Genomic DNA, 25026 nt, shown 5'->3' with positions numbered 1-25026 from the left:
GGAAAAACACAGTGTGTATTAGGGGAAAAGCTTTATCAGTGCACAAATTCAGTCAGTGTACCAAGCACTTCGGGCAGTCAGGTGGTGAAGAGGTAAAACGTGCTAGCCCACCAACGTTCAACGTACATCTTGGAATCTCAGCTCTGCTCTGACCTCTGCTGGCTGATTTATGGCATCTGCACAGATATGGGGTATAATGGAGATCAGTGCTTGACTCTCTTCGTGATATGGATACCTCCATATTAACTCGTGCAGGTGAAAAAGAAGAGGCCGTGTGTTAGTCACAACGCTTGTCGGTCAGTAGTGGAGGTCAGCAACTGTAGAGGAAGCGGAATGCGATCGGGGGTGGCATGCTGGCTAAGTGGGTATCACTGTCGCCTGGTTTGATCCCCAGGTGGGGTGGTCCGGGTCCTTTCTGTGTGAAGTTCTCCTCGTGTCTGCGTGGGTTTCCTCCGGGTGTTCCGGTTTCCTCCCACAGTCCAAAGACATGCAAGAGATACTAACCAAAGAGTGTAAAACATGACGTTAAAATCCTAATAAACAAACAAACAAATGCAATCGGGAAATTAGATACGACTAGATTGGGAGGAAAATTGGGGATTACTGATCCACAACACCTGATTCATTCTTCCGCATGCGTGATCAAGTGCCGTTACATTTCCCTAGATTATTTCTCTTGAAAGTATAATGCACTTTGGATTCCCACAATGGGCCGCTCAGGTGGCGCAGCGGTTAAAAACACACGCTGGAACCAGAGCTGGATTCTGAGTACATCGTATCGAATCCAGCTCTGCCTTACCGGTTCGAGGCCGAGTGGCTGTATGAGCAACAATTGGCCGGTTGCTCAGTTGGGGGGTGGGACAAAGAACCGGATGTGGGTCTCTCTCTGTCAGAATGCGATTACGACCTCTGCCGGCTGATTAGAGGCGCCTGCACAGAGATGAGGAAGAGTGCCCTTAGAGGCGCCTGCACAGAGATGAGGAAGAGTTCCCCTAGGGTGTGTCTCTCCGCATGCAACGCTAGGTGGCGCCACACTCATCAATGTGTGGGTGGCAAAAATGCATCCGGCTGCTGCTCATGTTTCGGAGGGGATATGGGTTAGCTTCGATCTCCTCGGTCAGGGCAGGGTTCGGCATAGACAGAGAGGAAGCACGATGCAAATTGAACAATTGGATGCACTAAAGGGGGAGATAAAGGGAAGGAAAAAAAAAACACATGCTGGAACCAGAGCTGGGATCTTGAATACATTGTATCGAATCTCAGCTCTGCCTGCCGGCTAGGCCTGTTGTTCAGATGTGGGTGGGATTAAGCCGGATAGGTTCTCTCTCTCTCTTAACTAATGCAATTATAACCTCTGCTGGCTGCACAGAGACAGGAAGAGCGTGCTGTCAGGGTGTGTCTCTCCGTACACAGTGCTGAGCTGCACTGCACTCGTCAAAGTGTAGGTAATAAGATACACACGTGAGTTAGCTTCGTTCTCCTCAATCGGAGCAGGGATCGGCATTGGTGGAGAGGAAGCATGACGCAGTCGGGCAGTTGGACGCCCACAATGCTTTGAGTGCACGCTCAGCAAACTGTGTCAGAAATCTTTTGGTTTGTTTATTCACTTTCTTTTTATCTCCTCACTTAGGAGATCCAGAGATCCGTGTCCTCCGAGTTTAGTTTGTTTGTTTAGGCATCAGTGTCACGATCTACTTGTTCCTGTTACAAACTCCCTCGCTGACGGTCGTAGCTGCTGTTTACCGAGTTAAAGCACGGTTATGGATTTTTGAAGTGGTCGTGAATTGTAAATGGAACGGCCGACCGGTATGTTTGATGGCATCTGTGTCTTTCGGTTTGTGTGCAGGAATGTGTTATCAGACCACAGTCTTCCTGTGGCTCCTAATCCCCTTCCCCCTGACCATCCTCCCCCGTATGTTTTGAAGGCCTCCGAGCTTCAATCCTCCGGGCCGGGGCGGCATAAAGGGGGGAAGGGTACCCTATGGGGTCCTGTGACCAAATTTGCTCCCCATTTGGCAGTCGGACAAATACGAGGTTTTAGACGGGACTCCCAAGTGGGCCATAAGCTCATGCTGTCCTTATCCAGTGATGCCCATTTAAGGCTACTTACTTTTGATTGAGTGGACCAACGTAGGGTAGGGCTGAACGATTTATATCTAATTGCAATTTTTCTGATCAATATCAATTAGCAAGAACTGATTCCTATGTAAGAATAATTGGCAAAGTGTGACTTAATCATCGACTGTTTTAATGATGAGATTAGTTGTCCAGTAGATGATCTGACCTCATGGTTTCGTTAGTCGCTGACTAATTTTGGGGAGTTGCCTTTCAAACTAGTGACTTTAAATGCCTGTTACAAGCACTCCTATAGCCGGAGCTGCTTAGCGATCTGATTTCTTCCATCACCGAGCGCTGATTGAGGCATCAATATTTTCCAGCATGTTTAAAATTATTGATCATGCTAGTGGTTTAAGCTTCCTAATGACTGTTTGCAGCCTAATGAATAGAAACGGCCAGTGAGGGGGCAAGAACATTTTATCAGCTCCACTTACCATATAGAAGCACTTTGTAGTTCTACAATTACTGACTGTAGTCCATCTGTTTCTCTGCATGCTTTGTTAGCCCCCTTTCACCCTGTTCTTCAATGATCAGGACCCCCACAGGACCACCACAGAGCAGGTATTATTCGGGTGGTGGATCATTCTTAGCACTGCACTGCAGTGACCCTGACATGGTGGTGGTGTGTTAGTGTGTGTTGTGCTGCTATGAGTGGATCAGACACAGCAGCGCTGTTGGAGTTTTTAAATAGTGTCCACTCACTGTCCACTCTGTTAGACTCTAAAGTCAGAGATGATCGCTCATCTATTGCTGCTGTTTGAGTTGGTCATCTTCTAGACCTTCATCAGTGGGCACAGGACGCTGCCCATGGGCCACTGTAGGCTGGATATTTTTGGTTGGTGGACTATTCTAGTCCAGCAGTGACAGTGCGGTGTTTAAAAACTCCATCATTGCTGCTGTGTCTTGCTCGTCACCTACACTTTGACGAGTGCAATGCAGATCAGCACGGTGTACGGAGAGACACACCCTGACAGCACTCTTTTCCTGTCCCTGTGCAGGCACCATCAATCAGGTCGTAACTGCATTAGTTATGAGAGAGTCTCGATCCGGCTTTAATATCCCACCCCTATCTGAACAACAGGCCAATCGTTGTTCATGCGGTCGCTCAGCCCAGCCGGCAGGCAGAACCGAGACTCGATACGATGTATTCGAGATCCCTCGCTCTGGTGTTCAGCGTGTGTTTTACTGCTGCGACATCTGAGCGGCCTGTTTTCTTATATTTGTAACAACCACTCTTTGTACCATCCCAGTCCAGCTTGCCCATCTTTTTGAACTAACACTTTGTTTTTGCAATGTTTTAGTCATGTATTTACTTTTATAACATTTATTCTGATGGGTCTGTCTGATTTTTTGAGTAGAAGCTCTGTGCGACTACCAGTTGTGTTTTGTCCACCTCTGTATCATTGTACGTTTGTTTCATGTAATCTGTGCCGTACACTAATTAGGGATGATTTAAAAAAGTGCAGTAGTGCACTAGATGGGAGGTGGGAGGCAATGTTTTACACTTTGCGGCTGCATTTCACAAAAAGGAGGGAGGATTTTATTCCTGTTTACATGTGTCTGATCTCTTCTTAATGCTTCCCTTCCCAACCTGGCCTCTGTTCCGCTTCACTACACGATTGCGCACTTGAAATGCACCATGCCCTTGGAGAGCTGAATGTGCAGTTTGCTTTGAGAGCGCTGACACACAGCCATTTCTCTGGCCTGTCAGAAATTAAGGTTGTTTGCAGTTGTCTGGAAATGTGGTAAAGCTTGGTTTACAAGCCATTAAAGGATAGTTTAGCCAGAATTGGTAATGCTGAGTGTGGTGAACACAAAAAAACCACCTCCTTGTTTCTACACTCATTGTTCATTTTATCGGCTCCAGTTACCATATAGAAGCACTTTGTAGTTCTACAATTACTGACTGTAGTCCATCTATTTCTCTACATACTTCTTTAGCCTGCTTTCACCCTGTTCTTCAATGGTCAGGACCCCCCCAGGACCACCACAGAGCAGGTATTATTTAGGTGGTGGATGATTCTCAGCACTGCAGTGACACTGACATGGTGGTTGTGTGTTAGTGTGTGTTGTGCTGGTATGAGTGGATCAGACACAGCAGTGCTGCTGGAGTTTTTAAGAATAGTCCACCAACCAAAATAATTCCAGCCAACCGCGCCCTGTGGACAGCAACCTGTGACCACTGATGAAGGTCTAGAAGATGACCAACTCAAACAGCAGCAACAGATGAGCGATCGTCTCTGACTTTACATCTACAAGGTGGACCAACTAGGCAGGAGTGGCTAATAGAGTGGACACGGTATTTAAAAACTCCAGCAGCATTGCTGTGTCTGATCCACTCATACCAGTCCAACACACACTAACACACCACCACAATGACCGTGTCACTGCGGTACTGAGAATCATCCACTACCTAAATAATACCTGCTCGGTGATGGCCCTCTGGGGGTCCTGACCATTGAAGACCAGGGTGAAAGCAGGCTAAAAAAGTATGTAGAGAAACAGATGGACTACAGTCAGTAATTGTAGAACTATAAAGTGCTTCTATATGGTAAGTAGAGCTGAAAAAAATAGACAGTGTGTGTAGAAACAAGGAGGTTTTTTTAATTTTATGCCTGATCGGTGTATGTGGCATATTTATGACCACAAAAATATAGTACTTTATTCTCTTTACACCCCTGCTGTAGCCTCTTAGACTAAGCGTCCCAAACTTTCATGTTCCACTAGTATCGGACACACACAAACAAAGAGAATAAGGGTAGGGGAGATATTGCGAAATTTCGCAAGTGTGGTCAGTGCAGTTTTTGGGTTTGTCGGTGGTGGGGGCATGGCAGGATCAGAGCACTGCAGGCAGGAGACGGCGTGAGTGGCTAGAATCCATCCAGGAGACAAAGAAAGAAGGAACAGTGTGTTCCGTTCATTCCAGGCCAAGAACAGTTTTTTCTGTTATCTGTCTCACACGTAGAGTGAGATAGAGGAGTGAGGAAGAGACTGGGATGCTGAAGTGTGCTACCCAGAGGCTCGTAAATAAGATCCAGGGGTTTGAGTGTGTGAGCGTGAGCACCGTCTGCGTGGTGCCAAGCTGTGTGCCGTCTTTCTGCTGCCTCCGTGGTGCATAGCGTATGCTCCCTGCACTTCAAACTCCTCATTCAGAAAGCAGTATGTGGGGTTTATGAGTGGGAGAATGCTGCAGTGTTGCGTTTCACCACACCAGAAGATTAGTGTTACTGTAATATAGCAGTTTGGATGGCTGCTTCTTGGCTGAAGGATCACTTGAATGTGTGGCTGTAATAACCAAGGGTTGGCTGATAAGTGCTGGCTTAATTAAACACAGGACGTTCAGTGCATCAACCAGTGCAATGTTAAACAAATATGTCCTGGTGTGGTGGGTTTTTTAGGTTTTTAAGTTGCAGTACCGATCAGCATATGTGTAGCAATTATTGGCAGGTAATATTTTTTTTGTATTTGGCATCCATTTGGCCACACTCGAATTTTTGTCTTCCGCTGCTGAGAGATACCAGATTGCATCCGAGGAGAGCACGTCACTGTATACGCCTCTTCCGACACGTGTACAGCCCTCCTCTTCTTGTTCCTGCATTCTGCACAGGCGTCTATTCTGCCAATCGGTATGAAGAGCCACCCCACCCACACATAGTCCGGCCCCCACCCTGCAGATACGGTGGCCAATTAGTATCTGCTGCAGGCACAATCCAGATGGCGCCCAGCCGACCCGTGCCAACACCGAGTTTCGAACCGAGGAGTTCAGAAACTCGGTGCTGGTGTGCTAGCGGAATATCCTGCTGCGCCACCTGGGCGCCGGCCACACTCATTCCTAACTAGTGTATTAAATCGAGCATGTAGTCGCTTATACGTTAACCTTAAACCAGTATTTCCTGTCTTTATTAGCTAGACTTCAATGTAGTATGAAGAAGGCCAAAAGACAGTCTTGACAGTGTGTGTGTGTGTGTGTGTGTGTGTGTGTGTGTGTGTGTGTGTGTGTGTGTGTGTGTGTGTGTGTGTGTGTGTGCGCGCAATTAATATACAGTGGTATTTTGAAACTCAACGTCAATTGGTTTTGGGAGTGATGTTGAGTTTCAAGGTATTTTTTTCCCATAAGGATGTACAGTGTATCACAAAAGTGAGTACACCCCTCACATTTCTGCAAATATTTCATTATATCTTTTCATGGGACAACACTATAGACATGAAACTTGGATATAACTTAGAGTAGTCAGTGTACAGCTTGTATAGCAGTGTAGATTTACTGTCTTCTGAAAATAACTCAACACACAGCCATTAATGTCTAAATAGCTGGCAACATAAGTGAGTACACCCCACAGTGAACATGTCCAAATTGTGCCCAAATGTGTCGTTGTCCCTCCCTGGTGTCATGTGTCAAGGTCCCAGGTGTAAATGGGGAGCAGGGCTGTTAAATTTGGTGTTTTGGGTACAATTCTCTCATACTGGCCACTGGATATTCAACATGGCACCTCATGGCAAAGAACTCTCTGAGGATGTGAGAAATAGAATTGTTGCTCTCCACAAAGATGGCCTGGGCTATAAGAAGATTGCTAACACCCTGAAACTGAGCTACAGCATGGTGGCCAAGGTCATACAGCGGTTTTCCAGGACAGGTTCCACTCGGAACAGGCTTCGCCAGAAGTTGAGTCCACGTGTTCGGCGTCATATCCAGAGGTTGGCTTTAAAAAATAGACACATGAGTGCTGCCAGCATTGCTGCAGAGGTTGAAGACGTGGGAGGTCAGCCTGTCAGTGCTCAGACCATACGCCGCACACTGCATCAACTCGGTCTGCATGGTCATCATCATCATCCCAGAAGGAAGCTGACGCACAAGAAAGCCCGCAAACAGTTTGCTGAAGACAAGCAGTCCAAGAACATGGATTACTGGAATGCCCTGTGGTCTGACAAGACCAAGATAAACTTGTTTGGCTCAGATGGTGTCCAGCATGTGTGGCGGCGCCCTGGTGAGAAGTACCAAGACAACTGTATCTTGCCTACAGTCAAGCATGGTGGTGGTAGCATCATGGTCTTGGGCTGCATGAGTGTTGCTGGCATTGGGGAGCTGCGGTTCATTGAGGGAAACATGAATTCCAACATGTACTGTGACATTCTGAAACAGAGCATGATCCCCTCCCTTCGAAAACTGGGCCTCATGGCAGTTTTCCAACAGGATAACGACCCCAAACACAACCTCCAAGGTGACAACTGCCTTGCTGAGGAAGCTGAAGGTAAAGGTGATGGACTAAACCCAATTGAGCACCTGTGGCGCATCCTCAAGTGGAAGGTGGAGGAGTTCAAGGTGTCTAACATCCACCAGCTCCGTGATGTCATCATGGAGGAGTGGAAGAGGATTCCAGTAGCAACCTGTGCAGCTCTGGTGAATTCCATGCCCAGGAGTGTTAAGGCAGTGCTGGATAATAATGGTGGTCACACAAAATATTGACACTTTGGGCACAATTTGGACATGTTCACTGTGGGGTGTACTCACTTATGTTGCCAGCTATTTAGACATTAATGGCTGTGTTGAGTTATTTTCAGAAGACAGTAAATCTACACTGCTATACAAGTTGTACACTGACTACTCTAAGTTATATCCAAGTTTCATGTCTATAGTGTTGTCCCATGAAAAGATATAATAAAATATTTGCAGAAATGTGAGGGGTGTACTCACTTTTGTGATACACTGTATGTTAAACCTGTTAATGCGTTCCATGGTCCTGTGAACTTGCATATACAATCTTAGGCTAATGTGAAATAATGGGGTTGTTTTTAACACTAATACACTAATAGAACCTCGAGCTATAGCACAAGTTTAAAAGTGAAACAGTAAAAATCCAGCTTACAGAGTGAATCTGATGGTTATTCCACACAAATGCAGATTCGTCTCATATGCACACTTTTATGACGTTTTACCGCACCGCTCAAGCCGAGCGCCGAACAAAGCGACTGTTTATTGTTAATTTGAATTTAAATAAATACATTTTTTAAATACAAACTGAACACGTCGAGTTTAAGGGTACAAATTTCTCAATGAAGGCCGTTGAGTTTCAAAGATTTTGAGTTCAGGGGACGTTGAGTTACAAGGTACCACTGTATTGGAATTCTAGGCCTATGGTATTGTTACACTGTCCACAGGTTATGAACAACTGCTACAGACAAACACTGGTAGTTCAACAATCCAACTAAAAGCTTTAACAAGACCTTAAACAAGTCACTTTGCTTTAACAGGGCAAGCCGTAGCCTAGTGGTTAAGGCACAGGACTACTAATCCAAAGGTTGCTGGTTCAAGCCCCACCACTGCTAGTTTGCTGCTGTTGGGCCCTTGAGCAAGGCCCTTAACCCTCAGTTGCTCAGACTGTATACTGTAACTGTAATGTAAATCGCTTTGGATAAAGGCGTCTGCTAAATGCCGAAAATGTAAATGTAATAGGTCAATTTCTTGTCTGCTAAATCAGCCTCAATTACATGTAAATGCTGTTCAATAAAAATGTCTATCGGCACAAATGACAATTTGTCAAGAGCTTTCTGGATTTGGTTTCACTGGCTGAGCATTGTTATTTACATAGCTAGTTGAACCATGGTGCATTGAGACGTATTATTACCGCTTAGTTGTTTAAGAGGAGAAATGACGGTATCGGAATCGCCAGATACTCAATTTGCAGTATCGGACATAAAAAAGTGGTATCGAGCCAGCCCTAGTAATTAGTAAGTGCCGCAGACGTGAATTTATATTTGTCAAAACAAAAACCCTGCAGTATTGCTTCATTTCAATCACTACCTGAAATGGCACGGTGAGGGTGTCGCATGGTGCTTTATGTGCGTTAACAGTGTTGGTAGATAGTCTTACTCGAACAAAGAACGTCTTGCCTGTTTCCGTCAGATGGTTATCAAAACGTGGCTATGTATACACCCCCCCCCCTCCCTTTTTTTTAACTAAATACACACATATGCACACATCCTCCTCTCCTCATTATCCCTGTAGGTGACCTTCTCTCGGATCAGCTCTGACATTCCTTTGAGCGACTCGGTCTCTGCCCGCCTCCCCCTCAGCCTCTTCTCTATCTCTCCTTTCAAAGCTGTAGGGTGTCTGACCTAAATCTGTAAGGAAAGAGAGGGAAATGAAGAGCGAAAGAAGGATAAAGAGTAGCAATGGCAGGGGGAGGAGGGCTGACAGGCACTGATGTTGGCAGCAAATTAGCATGTCAGTTAATGGTGCTTACCCTCCAGATAGCAGACGGACACCAAAGAATCGAACAAGCTAAGCCAACACTGAGCCCGTTTTGACGCTTTAGTATTGAAGCTGTGTATTTGTGTGGATCACCAACATGACTTATGACACATACATGCGTTATACACACACGTGTCTGCAAAAAGCTCAGCAAGGACAGGACCAGCCATCTCTACTTCACACCAGCTCCCCCGGTCACTCTGAATAATTGATGGGGGTTTGAAGGCATTATATTCAAGAAGGGCTCAAATCGCACCTAGACCGCCATGAGATCCTCAGCCCTTTTTTCCACACTGCATTTTTCTCCTTCTTTTGAAATCAAAGCACTATAAATAGCCCTCTCATCTCCCTCCCTCCTTCCTTTCCTCCACCAAGAGCAGGAATCTACAGCCAGCCAGTGGTGTTCGGAGCAGGGTGTACCCGCTCGTTCACAAACATGTTCAAAACGGATCGTCTCGGTCCCTCTGGTAGCTCACACACCCTTTTGTTTTTGTCTTTTGTCTGTTTGAGCTTTCCAGCAGAGACCTCTGTTCTTTCAATTCTGAGAATCAGAAAGGATTGTGCTTTAGTCGTAAAGCTCAGGTTCTTAGTGTTCACGCTGTGCGTGTGGTATCCTTATTTAATGATGTGATTGCTGGAGCTGGTCCAACTCGAGGAATGTTTGTGAAACGTGTGTTCTTAAAGCGTGGGGGTGAGTGGAGATATGTTCCGTGATTAACCCGTTGTGCCCACGGGCCAAAACTACAGCAATCAAAACCCGAGCAGCACAAAGCTACTGCAGCTGACAGAACAATTGTTGAGACTGTGCTCTCGGTGAGTCATAACGGAAAAGAAACCATTGTTTCTGTCAATGTGACATTTCTCTCTTTCTGTTACTTTCTACCAGACTGCCTGCCAGGTTGAGGTGATTCGGGGTTCCCAGCTGACCCCCAAGTTCCTCAGATGAACCCCATCAACTCCATGAAACCTGCCCTGCCTCCAACGCCACACAGGTGTGTTAGTGTTTCTTTGTTTTTGGATGTTTCTACACAAACTGTACATTCTTGTTTACATGTCAGTGCACCACATGTGCCTTCCACGCTCGCCCCCACACATTTCCTCTTCTGAAATGATGCCACTGTGCCCCTGAATTTCTTGATTTCTTGAAAGCCACATTCTGATGCTTGTGATGTGCTTTAACCTCTCTGGTCACTCCTAGGTCCTGGTGAGGTTCTCAAACAGCTCCACGTCAGTTTGTATTTACATTAGCAGTTCTGATGTAAGACTCATTCACCCCCCCCCCCCCCCCCCCCCCCCCCCAATTTCTAAAAAGAAAACCTTTAAAGATCTTTGAACCTTGGAGTCATAAATATCTACAGATGTGCACTTTGGAGATATTTCTATGACTTTTTCCATCCCATAATAGCAAGCTAACTACCTATCTGCTAATAAGCATGAGTCAATGTTTACATTTATTTATACACCGATCCGCCATAACATTAAAACCACCTCCTTGTTTCTACACTCACTGTCCATTTTATCAGCTCCACTTACCATATAGAATCACTTTGTAGTTCTACAATTACTGACTGTAGTCCATCTGTTTCTCTGCATGCTTTTTTAGCCTGCTTTCACCACAGAGTAGGTATTATTGGGGTGCTGGGTCATTCTCAGCACTGCAGTGACACTGACATGGTGGTGGTGTGTTAGTGTGTGTTGTGCTGGTATGAATGGATAAGACACAGCAATGCTGCTGGAGTTTTTAAACACCTCACTGTCCCTGCTGGACTGAGAATAGTCCACCAACCAAAAATATCCAGCCATCAGCGCCCCGTGGGCAGCGTCCTGTGCCCACTGATGAAGGTCTAGAAGATGACCAACTCAAACAGCAGCAATAGATGAGCGATCGTCTCTGACTTTACATCTACAAGGTGGTCCAACTAGGTAGGAGTGTCTAATAGAGTGGACAGTGAGTGGACACGGTATTTTAAAACTCCAGCAGCGCTGCGGTGTCTGATCCACCCATACCAGAACAACACACACTAACACACCACCACCATGTCAGTGTCACTGCAGAGCTGAGAATGATCCACCGCCCAAATAATACCTGCTCTGTGGGGGTCCTGACCATTGAAGAAGAGCATGAAAGGGGGCTAACAAAGCATGCAGAGAAACAGATGGACTACAGTCAGTAATTGTAGAACTACCAAGTGCTTCATTATACAAGGTTATATTGAACACGGTCATGGACAATTTTGTATCTCCAATTAACCTCACTTGCATGTCTTTGGACTGTGTGAGGAAACCGGAGCTCCCGGAGGAAACCCACACAGGCACAGGGAGAACATGCAAACTCCACACAGAAAGGGCCCAGACTGTTCCACCTGGAGATCGAACCCAGGACCTTCCTGCTGTGAGGCGACGGTGCTACCCACCGAGCCACCGTGGGTAGCAGAGCTGAGATTCAAACTTGAGAGCTTGAGATCTCAGCACTGGTGGTCTAGCATCATATGCTTATTTTAACATTAAAAGGCTAAATCACGTTCTGCACGTTACACTGATGAGGCTGCATATCCAGGCTGTGCGGTTGCCAGACTGGCACAGATGCGCATACTGTCCTTATGGTTTTGTGTACACATACTTTTGGCCACTAAGCGTATGTTTATTGAATTTTCAGGAACCACAATCATGCAAGAATAAACGATCTGTGGAGATCTGAATGCACCAAATTGGTTTTATGCGTCAACCACAGTTACGATGGCACAAAGTTTTAACAACATAGGAATGAGATTTAGCCAGCTTCCAGTCACTCTTACTGGTAATTTGAATTCTGACTAGCTTTGCTGCCATCTCTCCGGAACTGCAGTTTCCTGTTTTAACAACGGTGGATTGGTAATGGGGGGGGAGCATGATGTAAGAGAATCTGGTGGTTTTGTAGCGAAACTAAGAAAAAACACCTCTGTCTAAAATGAAGTGCTTCATGCTGCTGGTGGCTCAAGTCTTGAGTCAGCACTGTAAACCCCATGAAATCTGTATTGACCAACTGCTGGAGGTCATCACTCATAGCCAACTTAGGGTCCAAAATTCTGTGAGCAGCCACAAGTTGTGCTGTAGATAAGTACAGAAAGGCTTATGGGCTCCTTTCAAGGGTTGTAACGAGTAATATTGTTATAGCCAAGTAACATTAAGAGCTCACACCTAGCCACATGGTTTAGAGAAGGAAAGGAACCACTTCCGTGCATGGTAAAAGGAAAATATCAGGCCACATAACTTTGTAGCATTCCAGCTCTACAGTCTGAGTGAAAACAGCTGCAGACATATACACCGATCAGCCATAACATTAAAACCACCTCCTTGTTTCTACACTCACTGTCTATTTTATCAGCTCCACTTACCATATAGGAGCACTTTAGTCCATCTGTTTCTCTACATACTGTTTTAGCCTGCTTTCACCCTGTTCCTTAATGGTCAGGACCCCCACAGGACCACTACAGAGCAGGTATTATTTAGGTGGTGGATCATGCCCAGCACTGCAGTGACACCGACATGGTGGTGGTGTGTTAGTGTGTGTTGTGCTGGTATGAGTGGATCAGACACAGCAGCGCTGTCCACTCTATTAGACACGCCTACCTAGTTGGTCCACCTTGTAGATGTAAAGTCAGAGACGATCATCTATTGCTGCTGTTGAGCTGGTCATCTTCTAGACCTTCATCAGTGGTCAAAGGACGCTGCCTACAAGTCGCTGTTGGTTGGATGTTTTTGGTTGGTGGACTAAAAACTCCAGCAGCACTGCTGTGTCTGATCCACTCATACAGCACAACACACACTAACACACCACCACCATGTCAGTGTCACTGCAGTGCTGAGAATGATCCACCACCCAAATAATACCTGCTCTGTAGTGGTCCTGGGGGGGTCCTGACCATTGAAGAACAGCATGAAAGGGGGCTAACAAAGCATGCAGAGAAACAGATGGACTACAGTCAGTAATTGTAGAACTACAAAGTGCTCCTATATGGATAAAATGGAAAGTGAGTGTAGAAACAAGGATTTGGTTTTCTGTGTTTCCAAGTCTTTGCAGTACTTGCATCAACTCTTTCTTTTTATTGGGGAGGGGGTGGCACTTTACTCAGTAGAAAAACAAGATGTGATCAGTAACTGGTATTTTTTTTTACCACTTGTGTTTTCCTCACTCTGATTCACTGCAGCGCCTTATGTAGTTTGGCTAATTTTGGAAAGATTAAATGAGACCAATCTGGTTTGATCCAGTTATACAGAAAACACTAGGTACACACACACACACACACGCGAACAGTTACCAACCCCCCAAATCCCCCCCCCCCCTTGGCATCGCTACTCTTTCCTGTCTCTAAGTGACTGTAGTCACCATGGTAACATTGTGCCGAGCACCTTTAGAGCATGTGGCTATAGCACATTCGAGCCACACAAAGACTCTCTCATATTCTCTCCCGCTCACACACACACTTTTTCTTGCTCACATTTCTCGCTCTTTTAACACCGTAGGTCAGCATCACAATGTCATGAATGAGAAAATCCAATCCAGTATGGCAACTTTCCTTTTGGATAGAGTTCAGATTTGTATTCTGCAATAAGTTCTGATCAGCTTGTGCTAAATGTATCAAGCATTCATCACTTCAGTTCAGTCACACGGTCAAGATGAAATAGTAAACAGAAAGGGTGAAAATAACACTGTTTCTTTCCCACAGTGACGGCTCATACCCATATGACCCAGCGTCCTGGCAGCAAGGTACCAACCAGCCCCCCGGCTCCCTGTCTGTGGTAACCACAGTGTGGGGGGTTACCAGTCCTTCACCCAGCCAGGTAAGCCTGGTCTCATCAGTACTAAAAAGTGGACATTATATAGAGTACTACGTTTGTACTATGTGTTCAATGCTGCACTTTGATTAACAAGAACTTTGGCATATACATATAGTTTCATTATTAAAGATTTAAGACTCAATTGTGTCTTGGCCAACATTGTAAAAATGATGAAAGTGATATGCCTAAATCAGCACAGGGTTTTTTAACTGCATTTTCCATGCCACCCTGAGAAGTGGAGGAATCCAGAAAGAGTAACATGGTCCACTGTAGCGAGGCTTGATATGGTCTAAAGATGCAGCCAGTTGCTTCCAAGTGTCTGACGAAACTGTGCTGAGGGGATCCTTGGCCAGCATGTGCATCGTATAATTGTGCACAAATATACTTAGAAATATGAAAAAATTGGTTGCTCAGGTGGCGCAGCGGTAATAAAACACACGCTGCAACCAGAGCTGGGATCTCGAATACATGGTATTGAATTTCAGCTCTGCCTACCGGCTAAGGCTGAGCGGCCACATGTTGTTCAGATTTGGGCGGGTCTAAGCCGGATGGGGTCTCTCTCCCATGACTGGTGCAATTACGACTCTGCGGGCTGATTGATGGCGCCTGCACAGAGATGAGAAAAGAGTGCTCTCAGGGTGTGTCTCTCCGTACACAACGCTGAGCTGCACTGCACTCGTCAAAGTGCAGGTGATAAAAATGCATACGGCTGCTGCCCACGTGTCGGAGGTGGCGTGGGTTAGCTTCGTTCTCTTCAATCAGAGCAGGGATCGGCATTGGTGGAGAGGAGAGAGGTGTCCACAGAGTTTTGACCTAGTAGTGTATTTACCAATGGAAAATTAATATAGATGCAACTTAAAAAAACGTGTTTAAGTTTAAAGCCACCAGAATGATGCAACTGTCCCTCACCTGGTGGCAGGTGTGTGTGTGTAGAGTGCTGCTAGTGTGCAGCTCTCTCTGTGCTCCCCCAGTAGGTGGGGCAGTTTGTCGGGGTCTGGGAGGGAGGTAAAGTTGGGGATGACGGTGTAAAATTTAGGGAAGAATTGGGCCCGGATGTGGTGGTACTTGGTACACTGGGTGAGGAAGTGCAGCTCCGTCTCGCACACAACCAGTATATACTAATATATGCCACTTCTTACAACAAGGCAGTGGCGACCCCTAAAATACAAGAGCACCTGAAAGAAAATAACCGGTGATGACCAGAAAATGACCAGTTTGGGGGTGGGTCAGTGGTCTGGGGAGGCATATCCTTGGAGGGTCGCACAAACCTCCATGTTTGCTAACGGTACCCTGAGTGCTGTTAGGTACCGTGATGAAATCCTCAGAGCCATTGTCAGACCTTGCGCTGGTTCGTCTTGGTGCAGGACAATGCCTGGCCTCATGTGGCCACAGTGTGTAGACAGTTCCTGAAGGCACTGATGCCATTGACTGGCTCTCACGTTCCACATCTTTTCATTAAAATGTTTGCATACTCTTATCTTCCTTTTTCCCCTTTAGGTATTTGGCGCTCCCATGGGCCCGGGAGGCAACTCGGCTGGTGGTCACATGATGCCCGGTAACAGCCCTGGCATGAACTCTCCCCAGTTCATGGGCCAGCAGGGCTACCCCGAGCCCAACAAGGGCTACATACAGCAAGGCATGTACGGCCGGCCCAGTGGGGGCTATCCGACTGGACCAGGATACGGGAGCAGGTAATAATACAGGACCCTAGTCTTTTAAATGTTGTTGTCCGTCTGTGTGGGTGGGATGTAGGGTTGAGGCAATGATTTTACAACTGCATTTCATGCAACCCTGGGAAATGAAAAGTCCAAAGTGTAATTGTTACAACGCCACACTAGTGATTTGCATAGTAATATATCTTTGGCCTCTGATCATTTCATTTTGCTCAGTGAAACATAACAGCAATCTGTCTCCCTGCTTTGCATAGCAACATGCATAATCAGCTACCTTCATACATGTCACATGTTCCTCAGCGTGGCCAGTAATGAGCTGATGTTGTCGATCAGAGACGATATTAGACGGTTTAATATTAGACTGTTCGTTTGTCTTTCCGTTTTGTGTTTTAGTTACCCCAATAATGGCGGCGGCTCCCTTGGGATGCCTCCGCACGGCGTCCGCCCTCCCACCGACTTCACCCAAGCCGCCGCCGCTGCTGCCGTTGCCGCCGCCGCCGCCACGGCAACCGCCACTGCCACAGCCACTGTTGCCGCCATCCAGGAAAAGCAGAACCAGGAGATGAACTATGGGCCTGTGAGGAGCATCTCCTGTTATCTTTTGTGTGCTTAGTTACTGGGTTATCTTGGTCCGATTTATACAGTTGGTTATTGCTTAAACGGAATGTCACTTGACCAAAGCTCCAAGCCATTTGCTTTCTTTGATAAGACAGAAAGGGAGACTGGTACTGTTTAGGATATATATACCATGTGGCAGGTTACTGTTAATGAAGAGGACAGATTTCAGCTCAGATTTCCTTCATAGCAGAGTGCGCTTTATATGACATATAGAATATCTTTTTGCTTTACACAAGCCTGTATATGCGCTCATTCGCCCCCTGCTGGTGAAACACAAGCTCAGACAGTTGCAATTTGACCAATATATCTTTCATTCACATAAAACGAAGATGTTTTCCTCTTTCTTTTTTTGTTTTCTCATTATAAGAGCAGACATTATACCCTGGCAAGCTTGCACCAGACTAGACATCACATCATAAGCATGCTTGAGGCTGGAACAGATTGTTTACACCAGTGACCTAGTTGCTCTTTTTTAACCGTACCCGGTGCTTGTCAGTGGCAGGCAAGTCTCCAACCATTGTTTTAAGCCTGCTAGGACCTATGGGCGTAGGAGCCATATTTTTCTCCCCACTGAATTTATTTTCTGGATGCAGATGGGTGGTGCTTCCTCTTACAACACGCAGTTCCTGTCCCACCCCGGACCTCGCGGCCCACCGGGCATGGCTTCCTCTGGGATGGTGGGATCGAGACCCCCAAACATGGGAGGCATGTATGGCTCGCAAGGCCAGCGCATGCCACAGCACGCTGTCTATCCGGGAGGACAGCAGGGACCGCCGGTTCGGCACCAGCAAGGGCTGAAACGTCCTTACAACTCCGAGGTTTGCTATGCCTACTAATACTACCAATAGATATAAGTTTTACTTACTGCATCTGCCAGCTTCTTACATGTAATATTCCAGCCAATAAATTACATTTAAAGTAGAGACTTCAAACTTTTAATTCTCATCAGTCACGTGACCCTGTTTGCTCCTACAGGGATTCCCAGGGCAGCAGTATCCCTCTGGTATGGGGGCCGCAGGACCTTACCCAGGCCAGCCTATGCAGTACCATGGCCCTGGTCCTCAGCGATCAGCTCCTTCGCCTTCCTACACAGGCCACAGAATGCCAATCCAGCAAACCAACATGGGCCAGTATCCTGCAGGACCAGGAAACCCAGGCCAGTACTACAAGGTAATAAATAGCAATAGGTAACAGCCATGGTTGATGTCATACCACAAAGTCCTCAAGCGGCCTTTGTAGAAACAGAAAACACATTTTGACTGACCAGTTTGATGATTTGTTCTGAAGTTTGCTAGTTCCAGGACTTTTGCAAGTAGCCCATGGGACTGTGTATCGGATTACATAGTGAGCAGGTCCTTGTTTCTTTTATTTGGGGAAAACAAACTGCTGCTTTGTGGGAGTGAAAACCCTGGAATGTGATACTCGCTAGTGGCCAAGTGAATTCAGCATCTGAAACAATCTTGGGTTTGTAGTACACGGCAAGAGAATACACTATGATTTAAATAATCGGTACATAATAGTAGTAAAATCTTTAATCACATTTCTCATCAGTGTTATGGAATAACAGTTTAAAACTGTTTAAAATATATGATATTTAAAATAACTTCTTTAATGTGCACTGGGTGAAATAAAAAACAAACATTTAAATGTTTGACAGCTTCTGTTGATTTGCTTGGCACTAAAAGTAGTAGCCTATTTTTTCTGTAGTATAGTATAGCAAAATAGTGAGATTGCCCAGAGAGTTTGTGGTCCTGAATTCAAGCCTTGGTGGTACCACCAGCATAGTCTGCAAATTGACAGACCCAGTAAGCCATGTCTGAGCAAGGGAGGTTGAATAGGGTTTCTCTTCATTCCCACAATAGCCCACCATTGCCAACTAAATGGGAAAAAAATTTGATTTGGGGTGTAGCACCGAGTCTCGTCAGTGTGTCTGCATGGAGATTGACTTTACTAGAACTTTACAATTATTAGATTCATAAAATGTGTGTGTGGGGGGTATTATTCAAACAGTATCTTTTACATAGGGAATTGACAATACGCATGAAAAAAAAGAATTGTTTGGTCTTCTGCCGACACCCTTATCTGTCTCATCTCAAAAATGCATGCATAACACCATGCACAGGTTCCATGCTTAGATCTGTGGACACATTACTGCAATATACCTTGCAGCAAGCATTTAGCACATAAAAGTAGTTAACAGCAAGCATAATCCTAGGGGTGACGATCAGTGGCAGAATCACCACATAATAAAGAGCCTAAACAAGCTGCATATTTTGTCTCCTAGGCAGATCAGTTCAACGGGCAAGGCAACAACCACGGAAGTATGACTACTGCAGTGGCAGGAGGTGGAGGGTACAACACCTTTAACCAAGGAGCTGTGAATGGGGTCAGTGTTCCCTTTTACTTTCTCTTTAACTTTCTAAATCTGTTGGGTCAGGTTCTAAATCCACACATGAGTTAATATTTTACAATTTCAACAGCAGTCTGAAAGGACTTTGACACTGTGAGCTCTTAAAACTGTTTCAAAGAGCACTTCCTTCACGTACAGCCAACACAGAAGCAGTGCTACTGGGAAATGATTAGCTAAATGCTATTTAAAATAATACTATGTCTGGTTCTAAAATGAATGCCTTTGCAGAAGGTTCACATTTGCACTGTGATGTTAAATGGTGTGTGTGTATGCGTGTTTGTTTTTCAGCCTGGACGGGCTATGCCTGGCTACCCCAGCTCTCCCTTGCCAGGAAACCCTACCCCTCCTATGACTCCTGGCAGCTCTATGCCACCTTATATGTCACCCGGCCAGGATGTGAAGTCTCCCTTTCTCCCTGATGTAAAGCCCAACATCAACACATTGCAGCCCCCTACAGGTACAAACAAGCTATATTACTCCTGAAAAATTTCTTAAATATAGCTTTTGTAGTAATTCTAACTAGTAGTTTATTAAAGCACATGAAAACAAATATAGAAGCGCCATTTAACAGTTTTTAAACCTTTAATTCTTTTAACACCACTGTAAAATAAGACTTATTTTCTGTGCTGTGGTGGCAAAAAAATACATATTATAAAGTCTATGGTTAAAATAGCCTAATTCTGTAATCTATTTCCTAACAACAGGGAACCCGAGCGATGACCTGCGGCTGACTTTCCCAGTGCGGGATGGGGTGGTGCTGGATCCCTTCCGACTGGAGCACAACCTGGCTGTCAGCAACCATGTCTTCCAACTACGGGATTCTGTTTATAAGACGCTCATGCTGAGGTGAGATACTATTCCACCCCGACCTGCTAATTTAATCCTATGATCTCAGGATGTATTTGGTCTGCCATTGCATTTTTTTGTAATGTTCTAACACAGTTAGCTCTCTGTAAATGTGTGATGTGCTAATAGCCGCTTGTACTGTCTATCACAAGTTTGGTAAACATGCACTGACAAAATCAAAAGGAAAATGAATTAATAATGGAATTGAAAACAGAAAACAGGTAGTAAACCATTTGGTTTTGTTATTTAATGTGTTTTAAATATTAAAATGGACAGTACACACACTGGCAAATCAGATGGTGCAACAGTCTAATATGTTTAGGTCTCAGCAGTACCACTGGCCTGCTCAACAGATATACACCGATCAGCCATAACATTAAAACCACCTCCTTGTTTCTACACTCACTGTCCAAGGGTGTAGGGTGATCTTCTATACTTAATTGGATACAGCTCATGCTGAGGTGAGATACTATTCCACCCCGACCTGCTAATTTAATGCTATGATCTCAGGATGTATTTGGTCTGCCATTGCATTTTTTTGTAATGTTCTAACACAGTTAGCTCTCTGTAAACTGTGCATGTGTCTGAATAGAGCGCTTGACAGACTCAGCTGTACTCAGCTGTACTCGGCCAACCTGGCAGTGGGACAAGCGGCCAGAAAATTGCAATATGGGAATTGGCAATGATTAGATTAGAAGATACAGAAGATACAGATTTAAAACAGCCAAATGTTCCAGACTTTTTGACCGATATTGTACAGTAACCCAAATGCATTCAGTATGTATCATGATCAAAAGCTGTGTTTAATATATATTAGATTACCTATACACAAAGTACACACATATTGTGTGCATTTGTTAATCATCCCTTTGGTTTAATCAGGCCAGACCTGGAGTTGCAGTTCAAGTGTTACCATCATGAGGACCGGCAGATGAACACCAACTGGCCTGCCTCCGTTCAGGTCAGCGTGAACGCAACGCCTCTTACCATTGAGCGAGGCGACAACAAGACCTCTCATAAGCCCCTCTACCTGAAACAAGTGTGTCAGCCTGGCAGGAACACCATCCAGATTACAGTCACCGCGTGTTGCTGCGTAAGTACACAATTTACATTTAAACATTTAAAACACACATTACCGCTCTATTAAATGGCCTGATGCAGTATGATGTATTTCTATTTAGTGTTCATATGGTTTCTCTTTGTCTCTGCAGTCTCATCTGTTTGTGCTGCAGCTGGTTCACAGGCCCTCGGTACGCTCTGTGCTTCAGGGCTTGATGAAGAAAAGGCTCCTGCCTGCTGAGCACTGTGTCAATAAGAGTAAGTACCAATCCAGTCATGGTGCCCCCTTTTCCCTGTAAACATAAGCCGTTGCCCAGGGGAAATGTACAGGACCATAAGTATTTGTCCCTTCCAGAGTTTAATTTTTGCACACTTAGATTTTCCTCTTAATAAAAGACAAAGGCAACATGTGCAAATACAGATCACTGTTTTAAATGATCATTTATTGAACAAAAAATTTAGTTAAATTCAACTGATCCCATGTGAATAAAGAGTAACTGCCCCTCATTTACTCATGATAACCACTCAAACACCTTTAATTGCTAACTGGGTTGATTACTGCCAACTGAGTTGATTGCAACTTTACCGCAATGGCTGTGACACCCAGACACTTAAGAAAGGCACAGTTAGGCTTTTGACAACGAGCGCATCAGAAAACTGCTGAAAATCCATTGGAGATGATGACGACCACTGAACAAGTTTACAAGATGGCCAGATCAAAAAAGACTACAGAGTAGCTTCTAACGTAAGTTACGTTACTTTGGGTATGTGATGAGGCAACCACTTTGAAGGCAATGTTATGGCAGGACTCGTGGAAGGACTAACAAGACCAGGAAGACCAAGAATAAGCTGGATTGACATCACAACCTGGATTGCATTATATCAGGGGCTAGTTTGCTACAGGGAAGCTATCAAAGTTCACCACTTTGGAACCAACATTAGCATCTCGTCACTGTAAAACACCCATCACTTATATTTGTTTTGAGTTTCTTTGCATTGACTCTGTCTCATTATTTGATTCCAGTAAAGAGGAACTTCAGCAGTGGCACCATTCCAGGAACTCCTGGTCTGAATGGTGAGGACGGCGTGGAGCAGACGGCCATCAAGGTCTCCCTCAAATGTCCAATCACATTCCGCCGCATCCAGCTTCCTGCTCGGGGTCATGATTGTAGACACATACAGGTGGGGATTAAGTCTTTCTGAGTTTAAGTTTTCTGACTGCTCATTTACATTTCCAGTTAAGAAAATGTTTATACCTTACACACTCCATTCGACACATGTATATTAGCCAATCACTTCCTTCCTTTGGGCCCACCTTCTTTCAGACATAGCCAATCATGTCTGTGAGAGCTTGAGATCTCAGCAGTGGTGGGTTAAAAAAGCATTAGACCTACACCTGCACCACCTAAGCGAGTGTAAAAATATGATATTAACCTTAATCTTCTGCTCTACTTTTATTAGACATCTTAAGGGCGGCACGGGGGCTCAGTGGGTAGCACTGTCGCCTCACAGCAAGAAGGTCCTGGGTTCGATCCAGAGGTGGGGCGGTCTGGGTCCTTTCTGTGTGGAGTTTGTATGTTCTCCCCGTGCCTGTGTGGGTTTCCTCCGGGAGCTCCGGTTTCCTCCCACAGTCCAAAGACATGCAAGTGAGCTGAATTGGAAATACAAAATTGTCCATGACTGTGTTTGACGGTAAACCTGTGAACTGATGAATCTTGTGTAACGAGTAACTACCATCATGAATGTAACCACATGTGTAAAACATGACATTAAAATTCTAATAAACCCACTTTTTAACCTAGTGGACAGTAAAAGAACCCTCTTCTGTGTGTGCTGATATGAGATGTTAAACATGTTAAAATACCATAACATCACTACTTCATAACAAATAAGAGGATGTTTTGTAGCCATATTTTATTAATGTTAATACTTAACGATTTCATTTATATGAATTGTTTTGATGTACAAACCTTTTTATTCCTATAGAAGCCAATGCAAGTGTAAACAAAGTAATCAGAAACTCTAAAGTATCTGTATAGTTCTGTCAATTAGCAAGTTTTATTTTACAAATAATCAGACATTACTTGCTCTCACCACGTTTGATTTCCTTTGATTTCCTTTTTAACATAATGTAATATTCAAAATGTGCCTCATGTGAATAGATCTGCTTGTATTTCCTTGCAGTGCTTTGATCTGGAGTCGTACCTGCAGCTAAACTGTGAAAGAGGGACCTGGCGCTGTCCTGTTTGCAAGTAAGGATCTCGTTTTGTAACGTCAAAGGATACAAAACACCAAAATTATCCTTGCTTGTAACTCAGTGGTCCCCAACCATCGGGCCTTACATATAAAAGTGCTATAAGAGATTTTATAGTTAATACATTTTGGTTATTGGCATGTTAATATACTTGTGCATTTCTGTTTGCAATTGTGAGTTTGTTAAAATATTGTTCTCTAAAGTAGTATGTGCTTACAATTGTTTTTTTTTTTTTCATGTCCTTGCAGTAAGACGGCTCTTCTGGAAGGTCTAGAAGTGGATCAATATATGCTGGGCATTCTCATCTACATCCAAAAGTAAGTGTACTACTTTGACCTTAATTAACAAACGTAAACAATTACATTGAGGTACAGTATATTTACGCTTTTTTTCCCCTCCTTTGCAGTTCAGACTACGAGGAGATCACCATTGATCCAGTGTGTAGCTGGAAGCCAGTACCCATTAAACCAGACCTACACATTAAAGAGGATCCGGATGGTCCAGCGCTGAAGAGATGTCGTACCCTCAGCCCCAGCCACATGATCCTTCCCAATGTCATGGAGATGATTGCAGCACTAGGGCCGGCATCCTCGCCCTACCACTCTTTACCACAAGGTGGCAGTAGCAGCACGCCTGATTATCCCAGCCAGGGTATGAATTATGTTCTATTTACTTAAATTTTTACAACACCACAGTAGACCACTCTTGTCTGCATACCTGAATTGGCACAGTTTATTTGCCAAATGCCCTTCTTGATGACACCCTACTTATTTTACCCGGGCTTGGGACCAGCATTGAGAACGCACATACACCGATCAACCATAACATTAAAACCACCTCCTTGTTTCTACACTCACTGTCCATTTTATCAGCTCCACTTACCATATAGAAACACTTTGTAGTTCTACAATTACTGACTGTAGTTCATCTATTTCTCTACATACTTTTTTAACCTCATTCCTGTTCTTCAATGGTCAGGACCCCCACAGGACCACCACAGAGCAGGTATTATTTAGGTGGCGGATGATTCTCAGCACTGCAGTGACACTGACATGGTGGTGGTGTGTTAGTGTGTGTTGTGCCGGTATGAGTGGATCAGACACAGCAGCACTGATGGAGTTTTTAAATACCGTGTCCACTCTATTAGACACTCCTACCTAGTTGGTCCACCTTGTAGATGTAAAGTCAGAGACGATCGCTCATCTATTGCTGCTGTTTGAGTTGGTCATCTTCTAGACCTTCATCAGTGGTCACAGGACGCAAAGCATGTAGAGAAACAGATGGGCTACAGTCAGTAATTGTAGAACTACAAAGTTCTTCTATATGGTAAGTGGAGCTGATCAAATGGACAGTGAAGGTAGAAACAAGGAGGTGGCTGATCAGTGTATATCAGCGTAAGACAGTAGTGTGAATATTAATGAAACCTGTTGCTAACACCATATTTTTGTGGTTCTTCTCTTGTAGCTGGTTCAGGATATTCCAATCAGCCAGGTTTCTCAGACTTCTCCAACGCCCCAGGCACGCCGACTCTGGGCGAATTTTCCTCGGGGCCTCCACCCCTTTCCTACCAGTCAGACCTGCCCAGTGGCCTCCTAACTCCTGAGAAACCAGTGGGGCATCCCATGTCCGGACAGGTAAAGTATCTACATCCTTTGTGTCTTTGCTTCGGTAAATTTACATTCAGCTCTGGGGTTTTTTTAGCTGTTCTTTGGGGCTGAAAGCTTTTGGAGTAAAGCCAAAAAACTGATCATCAGTGCACTATATGGCCAAAAGTATGCAAGCTCATTTAAAAACCATTGTCATTAATGTGGAATGATCCCCCCCCTTCACATTTATAACAGCCCCAGCTCTTTAGGGGGGAAAAAGGCCTTACCACAACATTTTGTTTATGGCAATATGTGCCCATTTAGTCCAAAGTGCATTTTTAGAGCTAGGCACTGTTCTTGGATAAGAAGGTCATGTTTACAATCAACAGTCATGT

The 25026-nt window shown here is 44.8% G+C and overlaps 1 protein-coding gene across 1 annotated transcript in view; it reads left to right on the top strand.

Annotated features, from left to right (window-relative positions):
- zmiz2 (zinc finger, MIZ-type containing 2) overlaps positions 1 to 25026 on the top strand; it is a 57170-nt gene that overhangs the window by 25798 nt on the left and 6346 nt on the right. The window contains exons 2-17 of the mRNA XM_063013845.1: positions 10254 to 10359; positions 14074 to 14188; positions 15683 to 15876; positions 16252 to 16435; positions 17070 to 17294; positions 17452 to 17646; positions 18761 to 18862; positions 19175 to 19343; positions 19591 to 19732; positions 20615 to 20825; positions 20944 to 21049; positions 21816 to 21973; positions 22976 to 23043; positions 23294 to 23362; positions 23452 to 23696; positions 24510 to 24679. Of these exons, the coding sequence (XP_062869915.1) occupies positions 10310 to 10359; positions 14074 to 14188; positions 15683 to 15876; positions 16252 to 16435; positions 17070 to 17294; positions 17452 to 17646; positions 18761 to 18862; positions 19175 to 19343; positions 19591 to 19732; positions 20615 to 20825; positions 20944 to 21049; positions 21816 to 21973; positions 22976 to 23043; positions 23294 to 23362; positions 23452 to 23696; positions 24510 to 24679 (2403 nt within the window). The 5' untranslated portion in view covers positions 10254 to 10309. The remainder of the gene's footprint in view (positions 1 to 10253; positions 10360 to 14073; positions 14189 to 15682; positions 15877 to 16251; positions 16436 to 17069; positions 17295 to 17451; positions 17647 to 18760; positions 18863 to 19174; positions 19344 to 19590; positions 19733 to 20614; positions 20826 to 20943; positions 21050 to 21815; positions 21974 to 22975; positions 23044 to 23293; positions 23363 to 23451; positions 23697 to 24509; positions 24680 to 25026) is intronic.

Source organism: Trichomycterus rosablanca, chromosome 18 (genome assembly GCF_030014385.1).
Source record: "Trichomycterus rosablanca isolate fTriRos1 chromosome 18, fTriRos1.hap1, whole genome shotgun sequence".
Taxonomy (NCBI): Eukaryota; Metazoa; Chordata; class Actinopteri; order Siluriformes; family Trichomycteridae; genus Trichomycterus; species Trichomycterus rosablanca.
This window is presented reverse-complemented; position numbering and strand designations above follow the sequence as displayed.